At 45.6% G+C, this 22,391-nt stretch overlaps 1 protein-coding gene across 1 annotated transcript in view; it reads right to left on the bottom strand.

Annotated features, from left to right (window-relative positions):
* The window catches only part of Khc (kinesin heavy chain), an 80,480-nt gene that overhangs the window by 10,998 nt on the left and 47,091 nt on the right, over positions 1–22,391 (bottom strand). The window contains exons 5-7 of the mRNA XM_065225499.1: positions 17,898–18,015; positions 17,495–17,834; positions 17,303–17,419 (exon numbers count right to left, since the gene is read on the bottom strand). Of these exons, the coding sequence (XP_065081571.1) occupies positions 17,303–17,419; positions 17,495–17,834; positions 17,898–18,015 (575 nt within the window). The remainder of the gene's footprint in view (positions 1–17,302; positions 17,420–17,494; positions 17,835–17,897; positions 18,016–22,391) is intronic.

Here is a 22,391-nt window from a genome sequence, read left to right as displayed (position 1 = left end):
AGCATTAGCAAATCTTTGGAGCAGTACTCTTCACGGACTCACTATCATCTTGCCAATTGATAGAAGGGGAACTCGAGGAACGAAATCGCAACTCAATGATTCACGACATCATTGTTAAGGCGTCGTTCCTGAAAGTCACGATCCAGTGGATCCCGAGCCACACAGCAATCAAAGGGAACGATATTGCAGACGAGCTTGCCAAAGCTGGCACAGGATCGGAACGAATCTTGAAGAACGGAATCTTCACGGAACGGAATCAGCTAAGAGTAGATAATACAAACAAATGGTATTCTACTTACGCTGAGGAAAAAGGCAAGCACTTCTTTGCTATTCAGCCAAATTACAGCGACCACCCTTGGTACAAGGGCAAGCAACTCAGCAACAAAGAAATCAGAACACTAAACCGCCTAATCACCGGACACAGCTACGCCAACAACTGGTTAGCTAAAATGAAAATTGTTCAGGATTCTGAATGCGACGTCTGCCTGGCAGAGGACACGGCAGACCATGTAGTACTCCACTGCAACAAATACGCCATCACCCGCTCGAAATACGATTTCGACGGCAAATTCTGGACGCTGATATCAAATCAAACGACTTGAAAACTTTTCGAGATATGTTTCACTTCTTGAAAAAAAAAAATAAAAATGGAATAGAGCAGTGCACGGTCCATAACCTCACTTTTTGGTTCCAATACTTTTGTCTCTGAGGCTCTGAACCATTTGGTAGATTATTTTAACTTTTGGTTAAAATTTGACAGATGGAAAGTTATCGATTAACCCTGCTATCCGAGCATGGTTATTTCTGACAGACAAGAAGTTAAATTTTGACAACCGTGGCTCGAAAACCGGTCGATCGACAGCACAGGGATTTTCGAACATAGAAAATAACTTTCGAAATGTCACTTTTAACCACGAGTTAAATTAAACTCGGCAAATGGTTCACAGCCTGAGTAAAAAAGATGGCAACGAATGGGAACTAAAACAAACCACCCAAAACTGTCAAAATTTGCGGGTGAGAGAAGAGTGCAGCAAATCTTCGTGCACTGATCTATTGTAAACACAACAAACGAGTGCTTGACAGCTTGAGCGGGCAAGCACTTGGTGCCCGACTGCGTTGGCATAAAAAACTTCGACGAACAAACAAAACCACTGGGCATATGGTCACTGACACCGGTCCCATCAAAAGCAAGAGAAGAAGAAGAAGAAGAAGAATAGAAATAGCATCACGATTTGTAATTTAAGTTTAGAAAATTTTGCTTGAAATTAAAAATGCTTGTGATGTTCCTGGTGAAGCTAACAAGGTAAATCCTAATTCTCCACAAAGAAATGTTCTACAGAGCAACCAACAGCAAGCTGCCAGTTACTTCAATCGTGGCAAACTCTAGCCATCTGTCCGGAAAGTAGTTCCGGAATAGAAAGATAGCTTGATAAATACTAGAGATGGTTCTTTATTCAGGGTCTAACGTATCATATCTCAATATTTGCCAGTTGCATAGTTTTATAGTGTTCCAGTGGTTGCTACGATCCAACATTTCCCCCCTAAGGTTTTGTCATCCAGTAGGGTTTGAAACAGGTCGGAAGTTGAATCATACACCGTCCTCTTTCCAAGAGTGGAGTTCCCGGATGAGCTGCCTCCTCAATTGCATCTGTTGCATCGTCAGTACCTTCAGTTTCGGTGTCTAATGCTGGATTGGAGAAATCTGAATCCGTTAACTCCAAAATTTCTGAGTCGTCCAAAAGATGTTCTTCTAAACGCGGTGTTGTTGCAGGTTCTTCTGGATGAATGGCTGCTGCTGGATTGGATCAACCTATGCCCATCTCCGAGAAAAACGTTGTAGGTAACATTTCCCACCTTCTCGATGACCGTCGCTGGTTCCCATTGCCAAGAATTTGCTTGATGAACCTTGGCATACACCAAATCGCCATGCTGAAAACTCTTCTTAAATGCGCCGTGTTTCCTGTTGAAAGCGTCGTTCTGCTTTTGTCTGTCTCTGGATGTGGTGGTGTGCTTGCTAGGCTGCAGCAGCGATGAGACGGTGCGTATCGACCTACCGAACATCATTTCAGCAGATCGCAGAGATCGCTGGATGGAGTTGAGCGATATACTTGTCTTTCAACCAAACCGTTGAATTGTGGATGGTAAGGTGGGGTGCGGATGTGCCGAATACCAAGATTGGTGCAGAATACTTGGAATTCCCTCGGGTACACCAAACGTAGCGAATGACTGGTTCAATAGTTTGATGGTGGCTTTCGCTGTTGTCGATTTGCTTACATGCACCTCAGGCCACTTGGAGTGCGGGTCAACCACCACCAGAAAGTAGACACCATCTACAGGTCCTGCGTAGTCGATGTGAATCCGGGACCAGGGTTTACTTGGAATGTGCCACGATTCTAGTGTCGTTTTCGACGGAGCTTTACCAGCTGTGGAACATGGTGCGCAGCGTTTGACGAATTCTTCGATCTCGTTATCCATACCGTGCCAGTGTACAAAGCTTCTTGCAATTGCCTTCATACGAACCATTCCTGGATGACCACGGTGGAATTGTTGCAGGATCCTTCGTCAAAACATGTTGGGAACGACGACTCTATCGCCGAACATCACGCAGCCGTCGATTACACTGAGCGATTCTCGTCTGTTAAACTTCAGCATCGAAGAGAGTTTTGTTAAGCCAACCATCACGGATATGCTTTGCAATGGTTTGAAGAGTGCTGTTTGTTGCTGTAGCCTTTCGAAGTGCTGCGAAAGAAACTGGTATGGATGCTTACCAAATCTTCTTCCATGGTGAGTGCTGCAATCACAAATTCTTCCTCTGGTGGATTGGTTCGGTCGAAGAGCCGGGATACCAAATCTGCACATCCGAAGTCGTTGGTGGACAAAATTTAATGTTGAATTTCGAAGTCGTAATTGAGCATCGTGAGTGCCCAGCGTTACAGTCTGTTCGCAGTGTGCAGTGGAATTCCCTTTTTCGAACCGAAAATAGACAGCAATGGCTTGTGGTCGGTCAACAATGTGCAATGTCGTCCGAGCAAATACTTATGGAACTTCGTCAATGCGTAGACTAACGCAAGACCTTCCTTTTCAGATTGTCCATAATTACGTTCTGCGGATGCAAGTGTCATCGAAGCGTGTTGCACAACCTTCATGATGCCATCGGGAAACTGGTGTCTGCTGCCACGATGATCGGCAGCTTGGGGTCGTAGTGTGTCAACAACAAGTTTGATTGAAGAACTGTCTTGAACTTTTCGAAAGCTTGCTGACACTCGGATGTCCATTTCCACTTCGTTTCTTTCTTGAGAAGCTTGTCCATGGGATAGCGCAATTCTTGTAGGTTGCGCACGAATCTTCCGTAGAAGTTGACCGCGCCCAGAAACGATTGCAGCTCAGTGACGTTGGTTGGAGTTGGTTTGATTTTCTCTTGGTCTGGACGGATACCTTGTCGGTTCACGATGTGTCCCAAGTAGCGTATTTGCGACTGGAAGAAACTACACTTCTCTGTCTTGACGTGGAATCCATACTCCTGAAGTCGTCGGAAAAGCTGGTTGAGTGATGCTGCATGCGACTCCAAGTCCCGGCCGAATACTATGGCATCGTCGATGAAAGAGCGGACGCCAGGTATTCCCGCAATCATTCCTTCAACCAGTCGTTGGAATGCTCCCGGTGCAGACTTCACCCCTGGAGCGAGGCGATTGAACCGGAATAAACCCCGATAGCGTATTGATGGTGAGCAGCTTTTTTGAATCGTCATTCACCTCGAGCTGCAAGTATGCATCGGAGAGGTCGATGATGCTGAATACGGAACTGCCATTGAGTTGGGCGAAAATTTCCTCCGGAGTGGGAAGCGGGTAGTGATTAGCTTCTAACGCCGCGTTGAGTCCTGTTGAACAGTCCACACAGATACGAACCCGGCCGTTTGGTTTACGTACAGCCACGATTGGACCAGCCCACTCAGAGAAATCGATAGACTCGATGATACCAAATGATTCCAACCATGTAATTTCAGCATCGACCAATGGAATTGTGTTGAAAGGAACTGGCCGCTTGGGACAGAAAACAGGTTGAGCATTAGGTTTGAGCAAAAGCTTTACCTTTAGCTTCTTGCAATGTCCTAGTGAATCGTTGAACACATCTGCGTGCTTGGCTGAAACTTGAAATCGTCACAGAAGTTTGTAAAGACCTTTAATACGAATTTATTCATTCCACTGTTCCACTTGAGCAGGTCAAGCGGCGGCGGGTGTTCCACCGGCGTGGACAGAAGGAGATGAAAAAGCTCGTGCGACGATTTTGCTACTTCTGGAATCGTGGGCATATTTTCTGTGACAGCCTTTGCAAAACAAGCTATCAAATTACAGTACCAAACTAAAATGTCATATGACAGGCTCTGCCATACGACACTGTCACCAAAAACCGTCACGAATGTGTATGTATTTTAGTTTTTCTCATAATAAGAGCTGCTGATGTTGTGCTTGTGTGAATTCTGAAAATAGCAAGCAACGATGTCCTAGTAACAACATTTCTGATCAAAAATGGTTTAATTTAGACCAAATTGAGGAATTAGAACGAAATCACACATGTCATATGATAGTTATTTGATAATTTTCTCTTTGCTCGAATGTTGTTCTACCGTTTGTGATTGTGTAAGAAGAGACGTCAGTAGAGCATGATAGTAAGAATACAAACAAACTGTCGGGCACGACAACGAAGTAAGTGTTGTAAAAAACGTCAACAGTTTCCATCGTTGCGCCCAAGTCATTCAACGCGTTGACTACTGCCTTCGAAACGCAAACTGACGCTAAACCTGATCCGGGAGAAGTTATACGACGAGGCAAGCAAAATCGAAGCGCCGTCCGAGGGACAGCATTGAAAGCCGATTGTGTGCCATTCCTACAAGAAACCTGGCCAACAACGAGACTGCAAGCGAAGACCGCTCGGGATGGTGGTTCCAGCACTATTGGAAGTGTAGACTCGACAAACGACTGGATAATCGATTCCGGTGCTAGTTCGCAGATGACCTCAAGTAGAGCGTTTTTCGATAAGTTGGAACCGGCCACAGGTGAGGTGGAGTCGGCTGACGGACGTATAAAGGGTGATACGGTCAAAATTTGGTCAATATCAACTTGACGTATTTCTTTCAATTTTGCATTTAAAAAACCTGAACACCCCTCATTTTGAAGGTGTGTGTGTGTAGAATGTTGCTCCTATTTTGATTTTGGAATTCACTCTTCAGTTGTCAAAATGCCGTCCAAGCAAGAAGAGCAGCGTATCAAAATTTTGCTCGCGCATCGCGAAAATCCGAGCTACTCGCACGCAAAGTTGGCAAAATCGCTAAAAGTTGCCAAATCAACCGTTACAAATGTAATTAAAGTGTTTGGGGAACGTTTGTCGACAGCCAGGAAGTCTGGATCGGGGGGAAATCGAAAACCGGAAGCCACTGAGACGACAAAGAGAGTTGCCGGTAGTTTCAAGCGAAACCCTAACCTCTCTCTCCGAGATGCCGCAAATAAGCTGGGTGTATCGTCTACAACCGTGCATCGAGCCAAAAAACGAGCCGGACTATCGACTTACAAGAAGGTAGTGACTCCAAATCGCGATGATAAACAAAATACGACGGCCAAAGCGCGATCCCGGAGGCTGTACACGACGATGCTGACGAAGTTTGACTGCGTGGTAATGGACGACGAAACCTACGTCAAAGCCGACTACAAGCAGCTTCCGGGACAGGAGTTTTATACGGCAAAAGGAAGGGGAAAGGTAGCAGATGTTTTCAAGCACATGAAACTGTCAAAGTTCGCAAAGAAATATCTGGTTTGGCAAGCCATCTGTACCTGTGGCTTGAAAAGCAGCATTTTCATAGCTTCCGGGACTATCAACCAAGAAATTTACGTGAAAGAGTGTTTGAATAAACGTCTGCTGCCTTTCCTGAAGAAACACGGTTGTTCCGTACTGTTTTGGCCGGATTTGGCATCTTGCCATTACGGTAAAAAGGCCATGGAGTGGTACGCCGCTAACAACGTGCAGGTGGTTCCCAAGGACAAGAACCCTCCCAACACGCCAGAGGTCCGCCCAATTGAGAAATACTGGGCTATCGTCAAGCGGAACCTAAAGAAGACCAAAAAAACTGCTAAGGGCGAGCAGCAGTTCAAGGCAAACTGGCTTTCTGCGGCGAAGAAGGTGGACAAGGTGGCTGTACAAAATCTGATGGCAGGGGTCAAGCGTAAGGCCCGGCAATTCGGATTTGGAAAAGCGGAAGCCTAACTGAGTATTTTTCCTGAATTTTATACTAATTGAACTTGAAAAAGAAATTTAATTTGATTTTTTAAATAGACGATTTCACCGATTTACACGCGTTTTCCCTTGACCAAATTTTGACCGTATCACCCTTTAGTAGCAATCGCTGGTACTGGGACCGGCTAATCGAATGTACCAACGGTTCTGGGAACACGAAAACAATTCGGTTGCATCATGTGTTGTTTGTGCCAAAGCTGTCAGCAAGTTTTTGGTCAGTTCTAACTATAACTGCTCGGAAGGCTAAAGTTGAATTCGACGACGTGAAGTGCAAACTACAGGTTGGATAAGCAAGAACAAGCAGTCGCCTCGACAATAAGCCTGGCTCACAAGTGAGATTACCAGCACACGTGGCACCGAAGGTTTGGACACCCGAAATCTGATGCGTTGAATGTTCTACTGAAGAACAAGCTTGTCACTGGGATGACGGTGATTGATTGCGGAATACGCGAAGGCTGCGAATGCTGTTTGATAGGAAAGCAGGCTCGAACTCCCTTCCCCAAGACCCCCGAGAAGACGATCAGCGCACCATTAGACCTCATCCACTCGGACGTGTGTGTGTCGGTTTGCACAACCGTGTAACACCGATGCCGATTCCAGCAGTACATTTTCACCCAGTGCATAATCCAAACATCTATGTATCAATCACACAACACCCATACACGCACACTCACACACTTTGCTATGTATCACACCAAGAACAAATAAACGTTAGTCAGTAGTCGTCACTCAGAGGAGAAACACGCTCCTTAGTTTTACTCCGTAAAACATACCCCACCGACAGGTTATGGGCCCAGCGGCGGAGAAAAAAGAGATGCCATTGTGAAAAAATTGAAGTTTTTTTTCGTTCGCGTTTTAAATCGTCGCGAAAGTAACCGGTGCGCGTTTTTTTCGGTCGATAAGCGAGCAGCGATGGACAGCAATCGTTTTTCGTTGCAAAAATTGAGCAACAGCAATTATCCGACCTGGCGCTTCAAGGTCGAGTTGCTGCTCGTGCGGGAGGAGCTCTGGCGCTACGTAGAGCCTGGAATGAAGCCCGAAAATGAAGCGGACGCCGTGTGGAACGCGGGAGACGCCAAGGCAAGGGCCACCATCGGGCTGTTGATCGAAGATAATCAGCACGGACTGATTCGATCATCGCAGACGGCCAAAGCTGCCTGGACGGCACTCCAAAATCACCACCAGAAAACCAGCCTGACGTCGAAAGTGTCGCTGCTAAAGCGAATTTGCGACAAGCGGTTCGCAGAAGGTGAGGACATGGCAGAACATCTGTTCGAGATGGAAGAGCTGTTTGCTCGTCTAGCCAACGCTGGACAGGAGCTCGCGGAAAACCTCACGGTCGCGATGATCTTGAGGAGCCTTCTCAGCTCGTTCGACACACTAACAACAGCCCTCGAAAGTCGGTCGGACGATGACCTCACGCTAGAGTTGGTCAAGCGGAAGCTGCTGGACGAAGCATCGAAGCGGCAGGGTGCTGCCTCAAGCTCGGCGCTGAAAATCGGCCACGGTAGCAAGAAGAAGTCGATCGTGTGCCACTACTGCAAGCGGGAGGGGCACAAACAAAACGAATGCCGGAAACTGGCCCGCGATTCGGAGAAGGGATCCAAACCTCAAGCTAAGGCCAACAAGAGGAAGGAATCCGTTTCTTTCGCGCTGGCTGCAGGAGGAACAACGGGAAACAGCAGTACCAAACCGTGGATTGTTGATTCCGGTGCGACGCGACACACCGTCGCTGATCGAACGTTTTTCCGAGAGCTGCGTGAAAGTGAGGTTAAGTTCGTCAATTTGGCGGACGGGAAGCAAGCGAATGTCGCCGGTGAAGGTTCCTGCGTCGTCGAGTGCGTTGATGAACACGGTTTTCGTCGTGAAGTGAGCCTAAGCTTTGCGCTGTACACTCCCAGCCTATCGATGAACCTGCTGTCCGTGCCGGCACTCATCCAGAAGCAAGCCACGGTTGTTTTCGATGCAGCTGGTTGCCGTATTCTGCGAGGGGATGCTGTCGTCGCTGTGGCACATTTGAAGGAAGGCCTGTACCAAATCAAGCAACCTTCGGATACCGTGATGGTGGCAAGCGGCCGCCACAACAAGAATTGCCAGCACTTTTGGCATCGCCGGTTCGGCCACCGGGACCCGAAAGCGATCGACCATTTGGTGAAGGACGAACTATTGGACGGTCTGACGCTCCACCGGTGCAGCGTCGACGAAAAGTGCGAGTGCTGCTTGAAAGGTAAGACACCACGTACCCCTTTTCCGAGTGAGTCTCATTCTAGATCAAAAGCACCAATGGACCTGGTGCACACGGACGTTTGCGGTCCGGTGGAGGTGTCGTCGAATAGCGGTTATCGCTATTTTATGACCATGATCGAGGACAACAGTCGCTATTGTGTGCTCTACCTGCTGAAGGAGAAGTCGGAGGTCGCCGCAAGGATCGAGGAGTATGTTGCGTTCGCCAAAACTCATTTCGGCTGGAAGCCAAAAGTCATCCGCTCTGATCAGGGCGGGGAGTACAGCGGAAAGCAGCTGCGTTCCTTCTACAAGCATGAAGGGATCACAGCCCAATACACCGCCGGCTACAGCCCGCAGCAAAATGGGATCGCGGAACGGAAGAACCGTTCACTCATCGAAATGGTACGCTGCATGCTGTTCGATGCACAGCTGGAAGAGCGGTATTGGGCAGAGGCGCTAAACACGGCCGTATACCTCCAGAACGTTTTGCCAACAAAACCCCTCGACGTCACGCCTTACGAGGTTTGGAACGGCGTGAAACCCAAGGTCGATCACCTCAAAATATTCGGCTGCGCTGCGTGGGTTCACATTCCGAAAGTGAAGAGGAAGAAGCTGGACGCCACCGCACAAAAGCTGACTTTCGTAGGCTATTCGTCGGAGCATAAAGCTTATCGCTTTCTCGACAAGGCAACGCGAAAGGTTTACGTGAGCCGGGACGTCAAGTTCATCGAGAACGGTGCGGGCACCATTCCAACGGATGAATCGACTACCACCAACGGTGAAAACGTGGAATTCGATCTCTTTCCACAACGAAGTCCGGCCGTACCGGAAGATCAGCAGGAAGCGGAGGAAGATTACAATTCGGCGGTCGAAGATGAGATCGAATCCGACGAAGAGTTCATCGGTTTCAGCGATGAAGATCCCCTACTCGGAGAACAAGCCAGCACGGAAGCGAACGCACCACGGCGATCGGCACGCTCGACAAGAGGCATCCCGCCTCAGCGTTTCGATGATGTCACCAGCGTAACGAAGCATGCAAGCGAAGAACCCCAAAGCTACTCCGAAGCGATCGAAAGCACCGAAGCGGCCGCGTGGCAAGCCGCGATGCAGGAGGAGATCGAAGCACTTCAAGAAAACGGCACTTGGGAGCTCGTCCCACTACCCCCGGGTCGCAAGGCGGTAGGCTGCAAATGGACGTTCAAGAAGAAGGAGGATGAACACGGACGAGTGGTGCGACACAAGGCGAGATTAGTCGCGCAAGGCTTCGCACAGAAATTCGGCCAGGACTACGACGAGGTTTTTGCCCCCGTCGTACGTCAGACTACCCTACGAACGGTCCTCGTACTCGCCAGCAAGCAGAAGATGTTGGTGAAGCACCTCGACATCAAGAATGCCTACCTGTACGCGGAGCTCCAAGAGGACGCGTACATGAAGCAACCCCCCGGCTTCGATCGTAACGACGGCATGGTGTGCCACCTCAAGCGCAGCATTTACGGGCTCAAGCAGTCCGCTCGAGCATGGAACAGGAAAATCGACGGAGTTTTCAAGTCCATGGGTTTCCACCAGGCGGACGCCGACGCGTGCCTGTACATCCGGAATCGCGACGGGAAGCAGACATACATACTCATATACGTCGACGATATGGTCGTCGTCTGCAACTCGGAGGAGGAGTTCGAGCAGATTCGCCGACAGCTGCAGCAGCAATTCAAGCTTTCCTGCCTAGGCGAACTCAAATACTTCCTGGGGATTCATGTGGAGAAGAATGGGGAGGCATACACTCTCGATCAAGCAAGCTACATCGACAAGCTGATTCGACGATTCGGTCACGATCAAGCCAAGCCATCGAAGGTGCCGATTGACCCCGGATACCTCAAGCAAAAGGAGGAGTGTGAATTGCCCACAAACACGTCGTATCGCAGTTTGGTGGGCAGTTTGCTCTACGTCGCGGTCAACACTCGGCCAGACATCTGCGTGGCCGTTTCACTGCTGGGAAGGAAGGTCACCAATCCCACCAACCGCGATTGGACCGAAGCCAAGAGAGTCCTCCGATACCTCAAGGCTACGAACGACCATCGTCTGCACTTGGGTTCCGGATCCGACGAAGTGGAATGCTACGTGGACGCCGACTGGGCCGGCGACGAAGGCGACAGAAAGTCTCATTCCGGTTTCCTGCTGAAGTTCGGCGGCGGTCTTGTCGACTGGGGCACAAGAAAGCAATCGTGTGTTGCCTTGTCCTCAACGGAGGCAGAATTCGTCGCACTGGCGGACGGATGTCAGCAGCTCATGTGGTTCCGGAAACTTCTCAAGGACTTGCAGCAGGCTCAAGTAAATCCCATTGTCGTCTGGGAGGACAACCAGTCTTGCATGAAGATCGTGGAATCAGAACGTCTGGAGAGGCGTTCCAAGCACATCGACACGAAGTACGCCTTCACCAAGGACCTGCATCAACAAGGTATCATCGAGCTTCGCTACATGCCAACCGAGCGCATGGAGGCGGACCTAATGACGAAGCCCCTACAGCGAGTCAAGCTGGAGAGGCACAGAACTGCCATCGGCGTCAAGGATCCAACCGAGACGTCGAACTAGCATCGTTGAGGAGGAGTGTCGGTTTGCACAACCGTGTAACACCGATGCCGATTCCAGCAGTACATTTTCACCCAGTGCATAATCCAAACATCTATGTATCAATCACACAACACCCATACACGCACACTCACACACTTTGCTATGTATCACACCAAGAACAAATAAACGTTAGTCAGTAGTCGTCACTCAGAGGAGAAACACGCTCCTTAGTTTTACTCCGTAAAACATACCCCACCGACAGTGCGGACCACTTGAGACACCCTCGGTTTCGTTATTTTGTAGCTTTAGTAGACAGTCGCTACTGAAAGGTTTTCTTTATGAAGAAGACATCTGATGTTGTAGAACGTCCACACGCCGTTTGGTAAGTACCCCAAGCGTATCAGGTCTGATCGGGTAGGGGAGTATTCGAGTGAAGCACTGATGGAGTTCTAACGCAAGCACGGAATCAACGCCGAGTTCTCTGCCGGATATTCGCTACGTCATTGAAATGTGTCGGTGCATGCTGATGGATGCCACAATGCCAGCAAGATTTGGAGCTGAAGCAACCGCTACGGCCGTGTACCTACAGAACGACCGACCTTCACGCGCTGTGGAGATCACACCATACGAGCTTTGGTGGGGACGCAAACCGAACGTTTCGCATTTGAGTCCATGTGCCAAAGAAAAATCCAATCAAACTCCAGGATAAGTCGAAGGAAGTGACGTTCGTTTCGTTGGTCCAACCGACGTTCCTAATCTGGAGGAGATGTCATACAAAGACATTCTGCAGCCGTTGTCTCCTATGCAATCAGTGAATCACGAAATCCCAACTGAAAGCGAATCGGAAGATACCGACGACAATTAGAATCCGGACACAACCGAAACCGAATTCAGTTCCTGTGACGAATCATATACCTGAAGACAGCGTTGGAAAAGATCGCGATATTTCACGAAGTTCACCAAGGGAAAAGTTCGCGAGTCATAGTGAGTTTTGGTGAACTTTTCCAACACTGCCTGAAGATATATTGAAAATTGCACGAATGTGCATCTGTAGCTATAATTAAAATTACCACCAATTGCTTTCCCTAACACAGATTTCAAAACCGAATTCCATCCAATCTCACCAAACGGTGTTTATTCAATCACTGCGTGGTTAGTGGTGGTGTCCGGTCGTCATCAGCAGCAGCAGTGCTTTCGGCACGTGGCGTAAATTTTCTACAGTACACAACGAAAGGCTCTCCGCAAGCAGCCAGCTATCAAGGCTGCCCTCAAGAGCCCTCGATTCGCCGAAGAAGGAGGAAGAAGCCGCACCGCTACTGATCGGATTCAGTTGCTTGTCGTGAGCCGCTGTGGGCCATCTATGCCAAGTGCGTCACCCTCGTTTCAAACAACATACAGTTCGCACCAGCCTCATCCGTGTTGAACACCCTAATAGGTCAGCATTAATCAACCATGACCTTGTCAATTAACCAGAAACACTTCGAATTATAGACGCCCAGCAAAAAGCAAAAACTCTAAAACTTATATGATTGATCACGAGTATCTCGAATGGAAAATCCTATCAAGAAATTCATCCAGTCAATTTTCGCTTTCTTTATTATCTATTGAATAAACCAAAAATTCCGTGCATTTGATGCACGAAAATGCGTAATCTTGTCATCAGAAAACGAGGTGTTTCCGTGATGGGAAAACGTGGACTCCCTAACACAGTCACCGAATATTGATACCGAGCACGTAATCCTACGTCAAATCGTGGATACAACCTCTTACGTTTTTTTGAGATCGACAGATACAAAATCTGACCACAAATAACGGAGTTATGGTAGTTTTTGCATTTCTGGATATCAGACGTTGAGGGTTCGAGAGTTAATAATCCGGGAGTTTCACAAATCTTGTAGCTGTACACCTTTGGGAAAATTCTCAAACGAAACGGAATTTCTCAAAGTTCCATAGAGTTCTCTCGGTTGCTGTGTTGAATGACAACCGACAGATGCGTTGCATAGCAACCTAACAATCTAGATATTAAGATCGTGGTAGGCCTTGCCTTCTTTTAGACGCAGCTCCTGAAGCTGCTTCGTCAAGTACAGCTTCCCGGCGATCCCAACCCGCTCGAACGCGTTCTTCAAAGCGTCCCAAGCTTCCTTCGCCGTCCGTTTGTCCTTCACGCAGTCCAGTTGGTCCTCTACTTCCGGTTTCTGACCATGCGTTCTTCGAGTTTCTTCTTCTTCTTCGCCTTGACTGCCGCTGTGTCCGCTTGGAGCTCCATCGCGTACTCCTCGTCTTCGATGGCCTTCTCCAGATAGTCCAACAAATCTTTGTCCTACATTAGAACCTCAACCCGGAACTTCCAGTTTCCGAAGTTGGTTCCACCGAACAGCCACAATTTTTCTTCACCCATTTCCGCGAACAAACGAAACGAAACTTTTCAAATTTTCCTTCTACTGTGCTGGGCCCATAGCCTAATAAGGCTTGTACTCGAAAAAAATGCACCATTTTTATCCGTGTGTAACTTTTTTATCCGTGGGTAAAAATTGATGAAAATCTGGGTATGAATAGTTTGGAGTGAATTGTTTACATGTGCAAAATTTCATAACAATCGGTTCAGTGGTTATTGAGATGTCATCGAAACAAGAAGAAAATCGCCGGAGAATTTTGCGCGCCGTCATGGAAAATCCGACTGCGACCATGAGATGGATCGGAAGACTACTGGAAATCACCCATACAACTGTGTCTCGGGTGGTAAAATCGTTTAAGGAGTCCCAGACGATTGAGCGGCGGGCTGGAAGTGGAAGAAAATCGAAGACAGCTGACCCTGTGAAGGCCCGGAAGGTGTTGATTATTTCAAGGAATCGAGAGTGGTTAACGAAACCGATGTGTGTGGTTATAGATGACGAAACCTACATCAAGGAAGACGCAAAGCAGATACCGGGGCTGGAGTTCTACGTTGCCAAATCACGGTTTGATGATCTGGAAGACATAAGGAAGAAGAAAGTGGACAAATTCGCCAAAAAATACTTGCTCTGGCAGGCCATATGCCAATGCGGTAAACTGAGTAAACCGTACATCACAATGGATACCATCAACAGCGAAATTTACCGCACTGAGTGCCTCCAGAAGCGTCTGTTGCCCTTCCTGCGGTCCCACGGAGGCGAGACATTATTTAGGCCGGACCTGGCATCATGCCATTACCCGTGATCGACATTGGATTTGTACAGAGATAATAACGTTGTTTTTGTACCAAAAACCGCCAACCCCCCAAATTCACCAGTTATTCGTCCGGTGGAAAGATTTTGGGCCATAATGAAGGCCAAAGTTCAAAAATCGTCCAAGGTGTTTAAGAACGAGTTGGAGCTGAAGAAAGAATGGATGAAAGTGACCAAAAAGGTCGGCTCCACCATTGCACAAAATGTAATGAGGGGTCTTAAGGGAAAGGTGCGGGATTTCAGCGATGGAAAAGAAATTGAATAAAGTAATTATGCGGAAACATTATCCATATGTATTAGTTCATTCCCTGAAAGTTTCAAGGAAATCCGACTTAAAATACATTTTTGGCGATCACTTTTGTCTGGTGCATTTTTTTCGAGTACAGGCCTTAAAATAGGCAGAGCAAAGTTAAAACGTCTTTATTGAACGGTAGCTTGGGTAAAAGAGAACAATTCATAATTCAAAGTCGCCTACGATCTTAATATCTAGATTGTTAGGTTGCTATGCAACGCATCGGTCGGTTGTCATTCAACACCTCCGCTCAACCGAAAAGCCCTCGCTTGTTCCGCAATTCCTCGAACGGTCCCCTTAGCAGTCCTTTCGTAAAAATATCTGCAACTTTCTCAGTCGTTGACTTGTAGATAATCTTGAAAAGACCATCCTGAATTTTCTCTCGAATAAAGTTATACCGAATGTCGACATGTGATTCTTCGGCAATTCGGATGCAAGACTGGTTGTTTTCAAATAACGGTATCGGATGATGAAAGATGACCCCAAGTTCGTCCAGCAAGTTCTTGAGCCAAATCGCCTCACACGCCACCGCTTGACTAAGGGAAATATACTCGACCTCCGTTGACGATAGCGATACAGTCGCTTGCTTTCGTGTCATCCACTAAACCGTTGCTCCATAGACTTGAAATACGTTGCCGGATATCGATCGTCGATCTTCTTGGTGCCTGCTTCAGGCCATACAAAGATCTCTTGTGGCGACAAACGAGCCGCGGTTCTCACGTACATTTGATGGATATAGTACCCCTTCTTGTTGACCACCGAAAGCAGTGTTCTCACTGTGGTTATTTTGGCTACAGGTGCATACATCTTGTCAAAATCGAACCCCTTCCGACGTCAAGCTATATGTCCTGGTCATTTCCCTTCGTGGTGGTGTGGAGTCGAGTGCGAGTGCTATGACGTCGAAGCACGAAGTTTTCGAGTTGTGGCATCGCAGGTACGGCCATTTAAGAAGAAGAAACTCGAAGAAGGCAAGGCCTACCACGATCTTAATATCTAGATTGTTAGGTTGCTATGAAACGCACCGGTCGGTTGTCATTCAACATGCTGGAGTTCCAAGAGTTCTTGCAGTTCACCAGTTTTTGTAGTCTTATCGAATGCGTGATCATGTTTGCACCATTCCTGAAGGGGATAAAGTGAATACGTATGTGTATATCGGCATTCTCAGTAAGTATGTCCTTGCGTGGATTACTGGGAAATATTGGCCGGAGTCGAATGTAGTCTTTCAGCAAGACAGAGCACCATGTCACATCTCGAACCGCAGGCAGAATTGGCTGAAGGAGGCCCTTATCACGAGTGTCACTTCACGGTGAAGTGATTCCCGGGCAAATCAAATGTGAGTGACTTCACTTCACTCGTATTCACCTTGAAGTGACACCCGTAATAAGGCCCGGAACATATGCTGTTCTGGTCGAAATATATCCAGAACAACATGTGAAAAGGGCATACAAGCTTTTTGTAAACAAACCTTCTTATGCCCTTTTCTCGCCACCCATATGACACCAACGCAAACCTTTAACATCACCGGGTAGGGGGCACTTTACCCTTCCCGATATATTGCTGGTTTGCGTGGGCGACCCTCGGTTGGTGAGAAAAGGGCTTACAAAGGTTTGTTTGCAAAAAGCTTGTATGCCCTTTTCACATGTTGTTCTGGATATGTGACCGCTATCGAGCCCCGATATCTTAACCCCTTGGATTATTCAGTGTGGCGCGTCATTAAGGCCAAGGCCTGTGCCAAACGCCACTCCAGTACAGTAGTCCTCAGACAAAAAATGACCCGCGCCTGGAGAGATATGGATCCGGGCTATATTATCAGAACCTGTCGAGCATTCCGGAAGCGTGTTGAGGCCGTGACAAATGGAAATTCTATCGATGATTAACATAGGTTTAAGTTCTTACAAACATATCCTTTTTGAATAAATCGACAGTGAGCATAAGGGCGTATACACGATACGATCGATTCTCTTCATTGATTTCCTCTTTGCATTGCTACAGCTAAGCGAAACAATTTCCTAGAATTTGTTCGATGCAGAGTTGTAACAGGTTGTATTGTCTATCAAAAGCAACAGCAAACGCACCGAGAAACGTTAATTCTAGCGAGTTATTAACAAAAGAGAAAATCGACGAAAAGAATCGATCATCGCGTTTACGTCCTTATGCATGCTCACTGTCGAAATAATTTTTTTCCACTCCGAAAATTTTCAGATTTTGTTTTGTTTTCACAGTGTTCAATGGTGCAAACATTATCACGCACACGGCAGAGTACCAGATTTGTTTATGAAGTTCCCAAGCGTGCTTAAGGAGGGAACATTTCCTGGAATTCTGAGTGTTGCTGGAAGTATTAAAAGTTCTCAAGAGTATTGAAACATCTTGCATTCTTCAGAAGTTCTACGGGATGCAAGAGTTACAGAAACTCTTGAAAAAGCTCCAAATGCTCCGATAGTTCCACAGGAAGGTTTGAAGCTTCTCGGAGTATTGACATTCTAAAGGGTTGCTAAAGTTCCAGAAAGTTTTTGGAGTTCTGGGAGCTGAGCACCGGGAGTTCTCCCCCTCTTGTAGTAGTCGTACAACGATTGCTTTTTTCATATGTGTCTCATCTTGATCGTCGACAATAACTGCTCTACACTGAAAAACAACGGCACCTGCGTTTCATGTCAACTTCTGAGCTGAAGGAGTATTTTGTTCACAATAATGGGATTTTTTTTTTGGTCAGAAAAAGAGAACCAAAACCTACCTTTCACAATGGATTTCCTCTTCTCGTCTGCCGTCACCGGCTTCGGTGTCACCGGAGAGCTGCCGGAGGTGGCCGTCTTGAACAGGATGTGTCCCTGTCCGGCACGAATCGGTTTTGCTGAAACGAAAAAAGAAAACCTTTGCGTTAATAACCACGCCCCCGCATTTCGTCTCGGTCCATCCTCTGTCCTACCGATTTGCGCCTGTGGTCCACGTCGTGCCAGGTTCTTCTGACGCACTGCCTCCTTGATGCGATCCACCTCGTACTGGTAGCGTTTGCGATCGCGCATTGCACCTTCCTTCGCTTCCTTCAGGGCCGTCTCCAGCGCCTTGACCCGCTCCATCGTCGTCCGGAGGCGTTTCTCCAGCTTGGGCAGTTCGCAACGCAGATCGGCATTGTCCCGCACCAGCTGCTTGTGCACCTTGGTCAGCTGTTCCAGGTTGTTCTCGAGGAAGGAGATCTTCTGCTTCTGCGCCAGCGAGCCACCATCGTCTTCCGTTTCCTCCGAGTTGATGGACTTCTTGATGCGGGCCTGATGAAGAATCGGGAATTTTCCGGGTAAGAATTGCCTTTGTTAACATCGAACAGCACAAACCTGAAGATCCTGCACGAAGAGCTTCCGCAGGGCATGCAGCGTATGCAGCTCCTTGGCCACGGTGTCTTCCAGTCCCTTGAGATCCTTGCGAGCCTGCTCCCGTCGCTCGTTGGTGAGCCTGCGGAGAAATTCGGAAGGGCGGGAAAATTTGATTACGCAAGTGTTGCCAAACCTGTCTAACTGTTCAACACGCGCAACGGGAAGGTTAAAAATGAGAACATGTGTGGTTTTGATTTTTATTGCTCTTTTATGATCGCGTACTTCTTCTGTAATCATTACTAGGTTATACAACTTTATTGAACTAGGTTTTCTTGTGTGAATGTATTTTCGTTCAACAATGAGTACATTTTCGTCTTTTGTTTTGTATTTCAATAATTTACAAAGCATTGGAATTCTCCAATTCGTACTTTGCTAGCAATTTGTTTTCTTCTGTTTCCGTTGGAAATTGTATATATGAATATAATATTGCATCTCTCTTTATATAGTCCTTAAATACTACAATTATTACATTAAATGTCAATTCTACAGACCTCTTTGTAAGGTTAAGTAAATGCTTCTGCATCGATTTGAATTTGATTCAAACAAAAACCATATTCTTAGCCCGCAATTCCGAAATTAAAATACTGCGCGCACCATTGATTCTAACCTCAAAAGCAGCCTATGCACTTAGATTACTGGTGAATTACTACAACATTGTTAGATTTAAATGGTTTTAACATGCACAAGTGCGCTAGAACTTATTGTCTCCAATTTGACGCGCGAACAAAGCGTTTCGCGGGTTTTCACCTATTCTGTGCAATATGACTAGATTTACTTTTAAGTGATTGTGTAAATGGCACAGGAACTTAATTAGTTAAGATATACCGGGCAGAAGAAAATGGGCTTACTGCGATACTTGTACTTCCGTCAATTTTGTATTAAGTTAAATGTTTCTAAGACTTTTATGAATTCCTATCAAAATTTTGAAATTTTGAAGTCTTAAAAGTTACGGGATGTAGAATGCGTGATCACCGATGCGAATTTCTTGTCGTTCCACGTCTGCAACGAGTCTGCGTTACCCCAATGCTGGATGTCAAGCAATGGATAATATCATTCAGCAGTTTGAAGTGACGTTTCCTACCACTCGAACTTTGCCGTGGGACAACATTTTGAAATTTGTTCTTCTAGAACTTCGAGAAAATAAGGTCTTATTTATGCTAAGTTTGAAAAGTCTGGAATGGATCACTTCATTCGAGCAGTTTGAAATGACGTTTTCTACCGCTTGAAATTTGCCGTGGGACAATATTTTTTTAAATTTGTTCTTCTAGAACCTCGAGGAAATAGGGTCTTCTTTATGCAAAGCTAGAAAAATCTGGAATGGATTACATCATTCGAGCAGTTTGAAATGACGTTTTCTACCACTCGAACTTTGCAGTGGTACAGAAGACATTTTGAAATTTGTTCTTCTAGAACCTCAAAAAAATAGGGTCTTATTTATGCCAAACTAGAAAAATCTGGAATGCATCACATCATTCGAGCAGTTTGAAATGACGTTTCCTGCCACTCAAACTCTGCCCTGCGACAATATTTTGACATTTGTTCTGCGTGAACCTAGAAAAATCTGGAATGCATCACACCATTCGAGCAGTTTAAAATGACGTTGCCGTGGAACAATATTTTGGAATTTCTTCTTCTAGAAGCTCGAGAAAATAGGGTCTTCTTTATGCAAAGCTAGACAAACCTGGAATCATTCGAGCAGATTAAAATTATGTATCCTACCATTCGAACTTTGCCGTGGGACAATATTTTGAAATTTGTTCTTCTGGAACCTCGAGGAAATAGGGTCTTCTTTATGCAAAGCTAAAAAAAAAATCTGGAATGGATTACATCATTCGAGCAGTTTAAAATGACGTTTTCTACTACTCGAACTTTGCCGTGGTACAGAAGACATTTTGAAATTTGTTCTTCTAGAACTTCGAGAAAATAGGGTCTTCTTTATGCTGAGCTAGAAAAATCTGGAATCGATCACATCATTCGAGCAGTTTGAAATGAGGTTTCGTACCACTCGAACTTTGCCGTGGGACAATATTTTGAAATTTGTTCTTCTAGAATCTTACAATAGGATTTTCTTCATGCAAAGCTAGAAAAATCTGGGATGGATTACATCATTCGAGCAGTTTGAAATGACGTTTTCTACCACTCGAACTTTGCCGTGGGACAATTGGAATTTGTGCCAAACTAGAGTTATTTATGCCAAACTAGATAAATAAAACGAAGAAAAAATAACGTTTCCTACCATTCGAACTTTACCATGGGACAACATTTTAAAATTTGTTCTCCTAGAATCTCGATAAAATAGGGTCTTCTTTATGCAAAGCTAGAAAAATCTGGAATGGATCACACCATTCGAGTAGATTAAAATTATGTTTCCTACCACTCGAACTTTGTCGTGGGACAATATTTTGGAATTTGTTCTTCTAGAACCCCAAGAAAATAGGGTCTTCTTTATGCTAAGCTTGAAAAATTTGGAATGGATCACGTCATTCGAGCAGTTTGAAATGACGTTTTCTAGCACTCGAACTTTGCCGTGGGACTATTTTTTGGAATTTGTTCTTCTAGAAGCTCGAAAAAATAGGGTCTTCTTTATACTAAGCTTGAAAAATCTGGAATGGATCACGTCATTCGAACAGTTCAAAATTACGGTTTCTACTGCACGAACTATGCCATGGTACAGACATTTTGAAATTTGTTCTTCTGGAACCTCGAGAAAGAAGAGTCTTATTTATGCCAAACTAGAAAAATCTGGAATGGATCACATCATTCGAGCAGTTTTAAATGACGTTTTCTACCACTCGAATTCTGCGGCAATATTTTGACATTTTTTCTAATTGAACCTAGAAAAATCTGGAATGGATCACATCATTCGAGCAGTTTGAGACGTTTTCTACCGCTCGAACTTTGCCGTGGGACAATATTTTGGAACTTTTTCTTCTATAATCTCAAGAGAATAGGGTCTTCTTTATGCTAACCTTGAAAAATCTGGAATGGATAACGTCACTCGAGCAGTTTGAAATGACGTTTTCTAACGCTCGAACTGTGCCGTGGGACAATATTTTGAAATTCGTTCTTCTATAACCTCGAGAGAATAGGGTCTTCTTTATGCTACGCTATAAAAATATGGAATGGATCACATCATTCGAGCAGTTAAAAATGACGTTTCCTACCACTCGAACTTTGCCGTGGGACAATCTTTTTTAAATGTATTCTTCTAGAACTTCGCGAAAATAGAGTCTTCTTTATGGTAAGCTTGATAAATCTGGAATGGATCACATCATTCGAGCAGTTTGAAATGACGTTTTCTACCACTCGAACTTTACCATGGGACAACATTTTGAAATTTGTTCTTCTGGAACCTCGAGAAAATAGTCTTATTTATGCCAAACTAGAAAAATCTTGAATGGATCACATCATTCGAGCAGGTTGAGACGTTTCCTACCACTCGAACTTTGCTGTGAGACAATATTTTGGAATTTATTCGTCTAGAACCTCGAGAGAATAGGGTTTTCTTATGCTACGCTATAAAAATATGGAGTGGATCACATCATTCGAGCAGTTTGAAATGACGTTTTCTACCGCTCGAACTTTGCCATTGGACAATATTTTGAAATTTGTTCTTCTAGAACCTCGAGAAAATAGGGTCTTATTTATGCTAAGCTAGGAAAATCTGGAGTGGATCACATCATTCGAGTAGGTAAAAATGAAGTCGGAAAATATTTTAAATTTGTTCTTCTAGAAGCTCGAGAAAATAGGATCAGAAGTGCTCGAAGGGACAACCCTATGAGAAATCTATGACGGACCCAAGATCTAATGCATCCATTTGATTGAAATGTAGACTTCATTTCCAGGACATTTTGCTGATAGAATTTCGAATATGAAAGCCGTAAGGCTGAAGTGAGGCATTCTCAAGAAGTGCTCGAAGACTCTTAGGAGAAATACACGATGGAACCAATTCAACCAGGTAAAATCCGGGCTACAATACTAGGTTGAAATTTTGAGGGCATCTCCGGAGACTAGAATTTTGAAGGTTCAAATTGGAGCCTCATCGATAGACTTGAGACTGAACTCAACCATTCTGTAGGAGGGGAGTGCTCTTTGAAGAAATCTATGATGGAACATGGTTAGCAGAGTTCGGTTGAAGACTGAGGAATTTTTGAAAAACCGTAAGTCAAAATCAGTGATAAGAAGAAGAAGACTCTTAGGATAAATCTACGATGGACCCAGGCCAAATCTAGACTAGAAGCTAGAGTTAGAAACTAAAGCTAGAAGCTAAGGAGAATTTAAGACACTTCTAGGTGGAATTTTTACCCAAAACTACTTGAAATTTTTGAACGTGTATATTTTTCCTGCGAAGCAATTATTTGTTCCTACAACTTTGTCTCAGACGTCATTTTGACCGGATGTGCCGTTTGCGTGCTGCAATGTTTTGAAAATTTTAAAAGATGCCATTTTGAAAGT

Source organism: Ochlerotatus camptorhynchus, unplaced genomic scaffold (assembly GCF_037179485.1).
Source record: "Ochlerotatus camptorhynchus isolate MF236.1 unplaced genomic scaffold, CSIRO-AGI_Acam_v1.1 ptg000230l, whole genome shotgun sequence".
NCBI lineage: Eukaryota > Metazoa > Arthropoda > Insecta > Diptera > Culicidae > Ochlerotatus > Ochlerotatus camptorhynchus.
The sequence above is the reverse complement of the archived record's forward strand: the minus strand, read 5'-3'. Positions and strand labels throughout refer to the sequence as shown.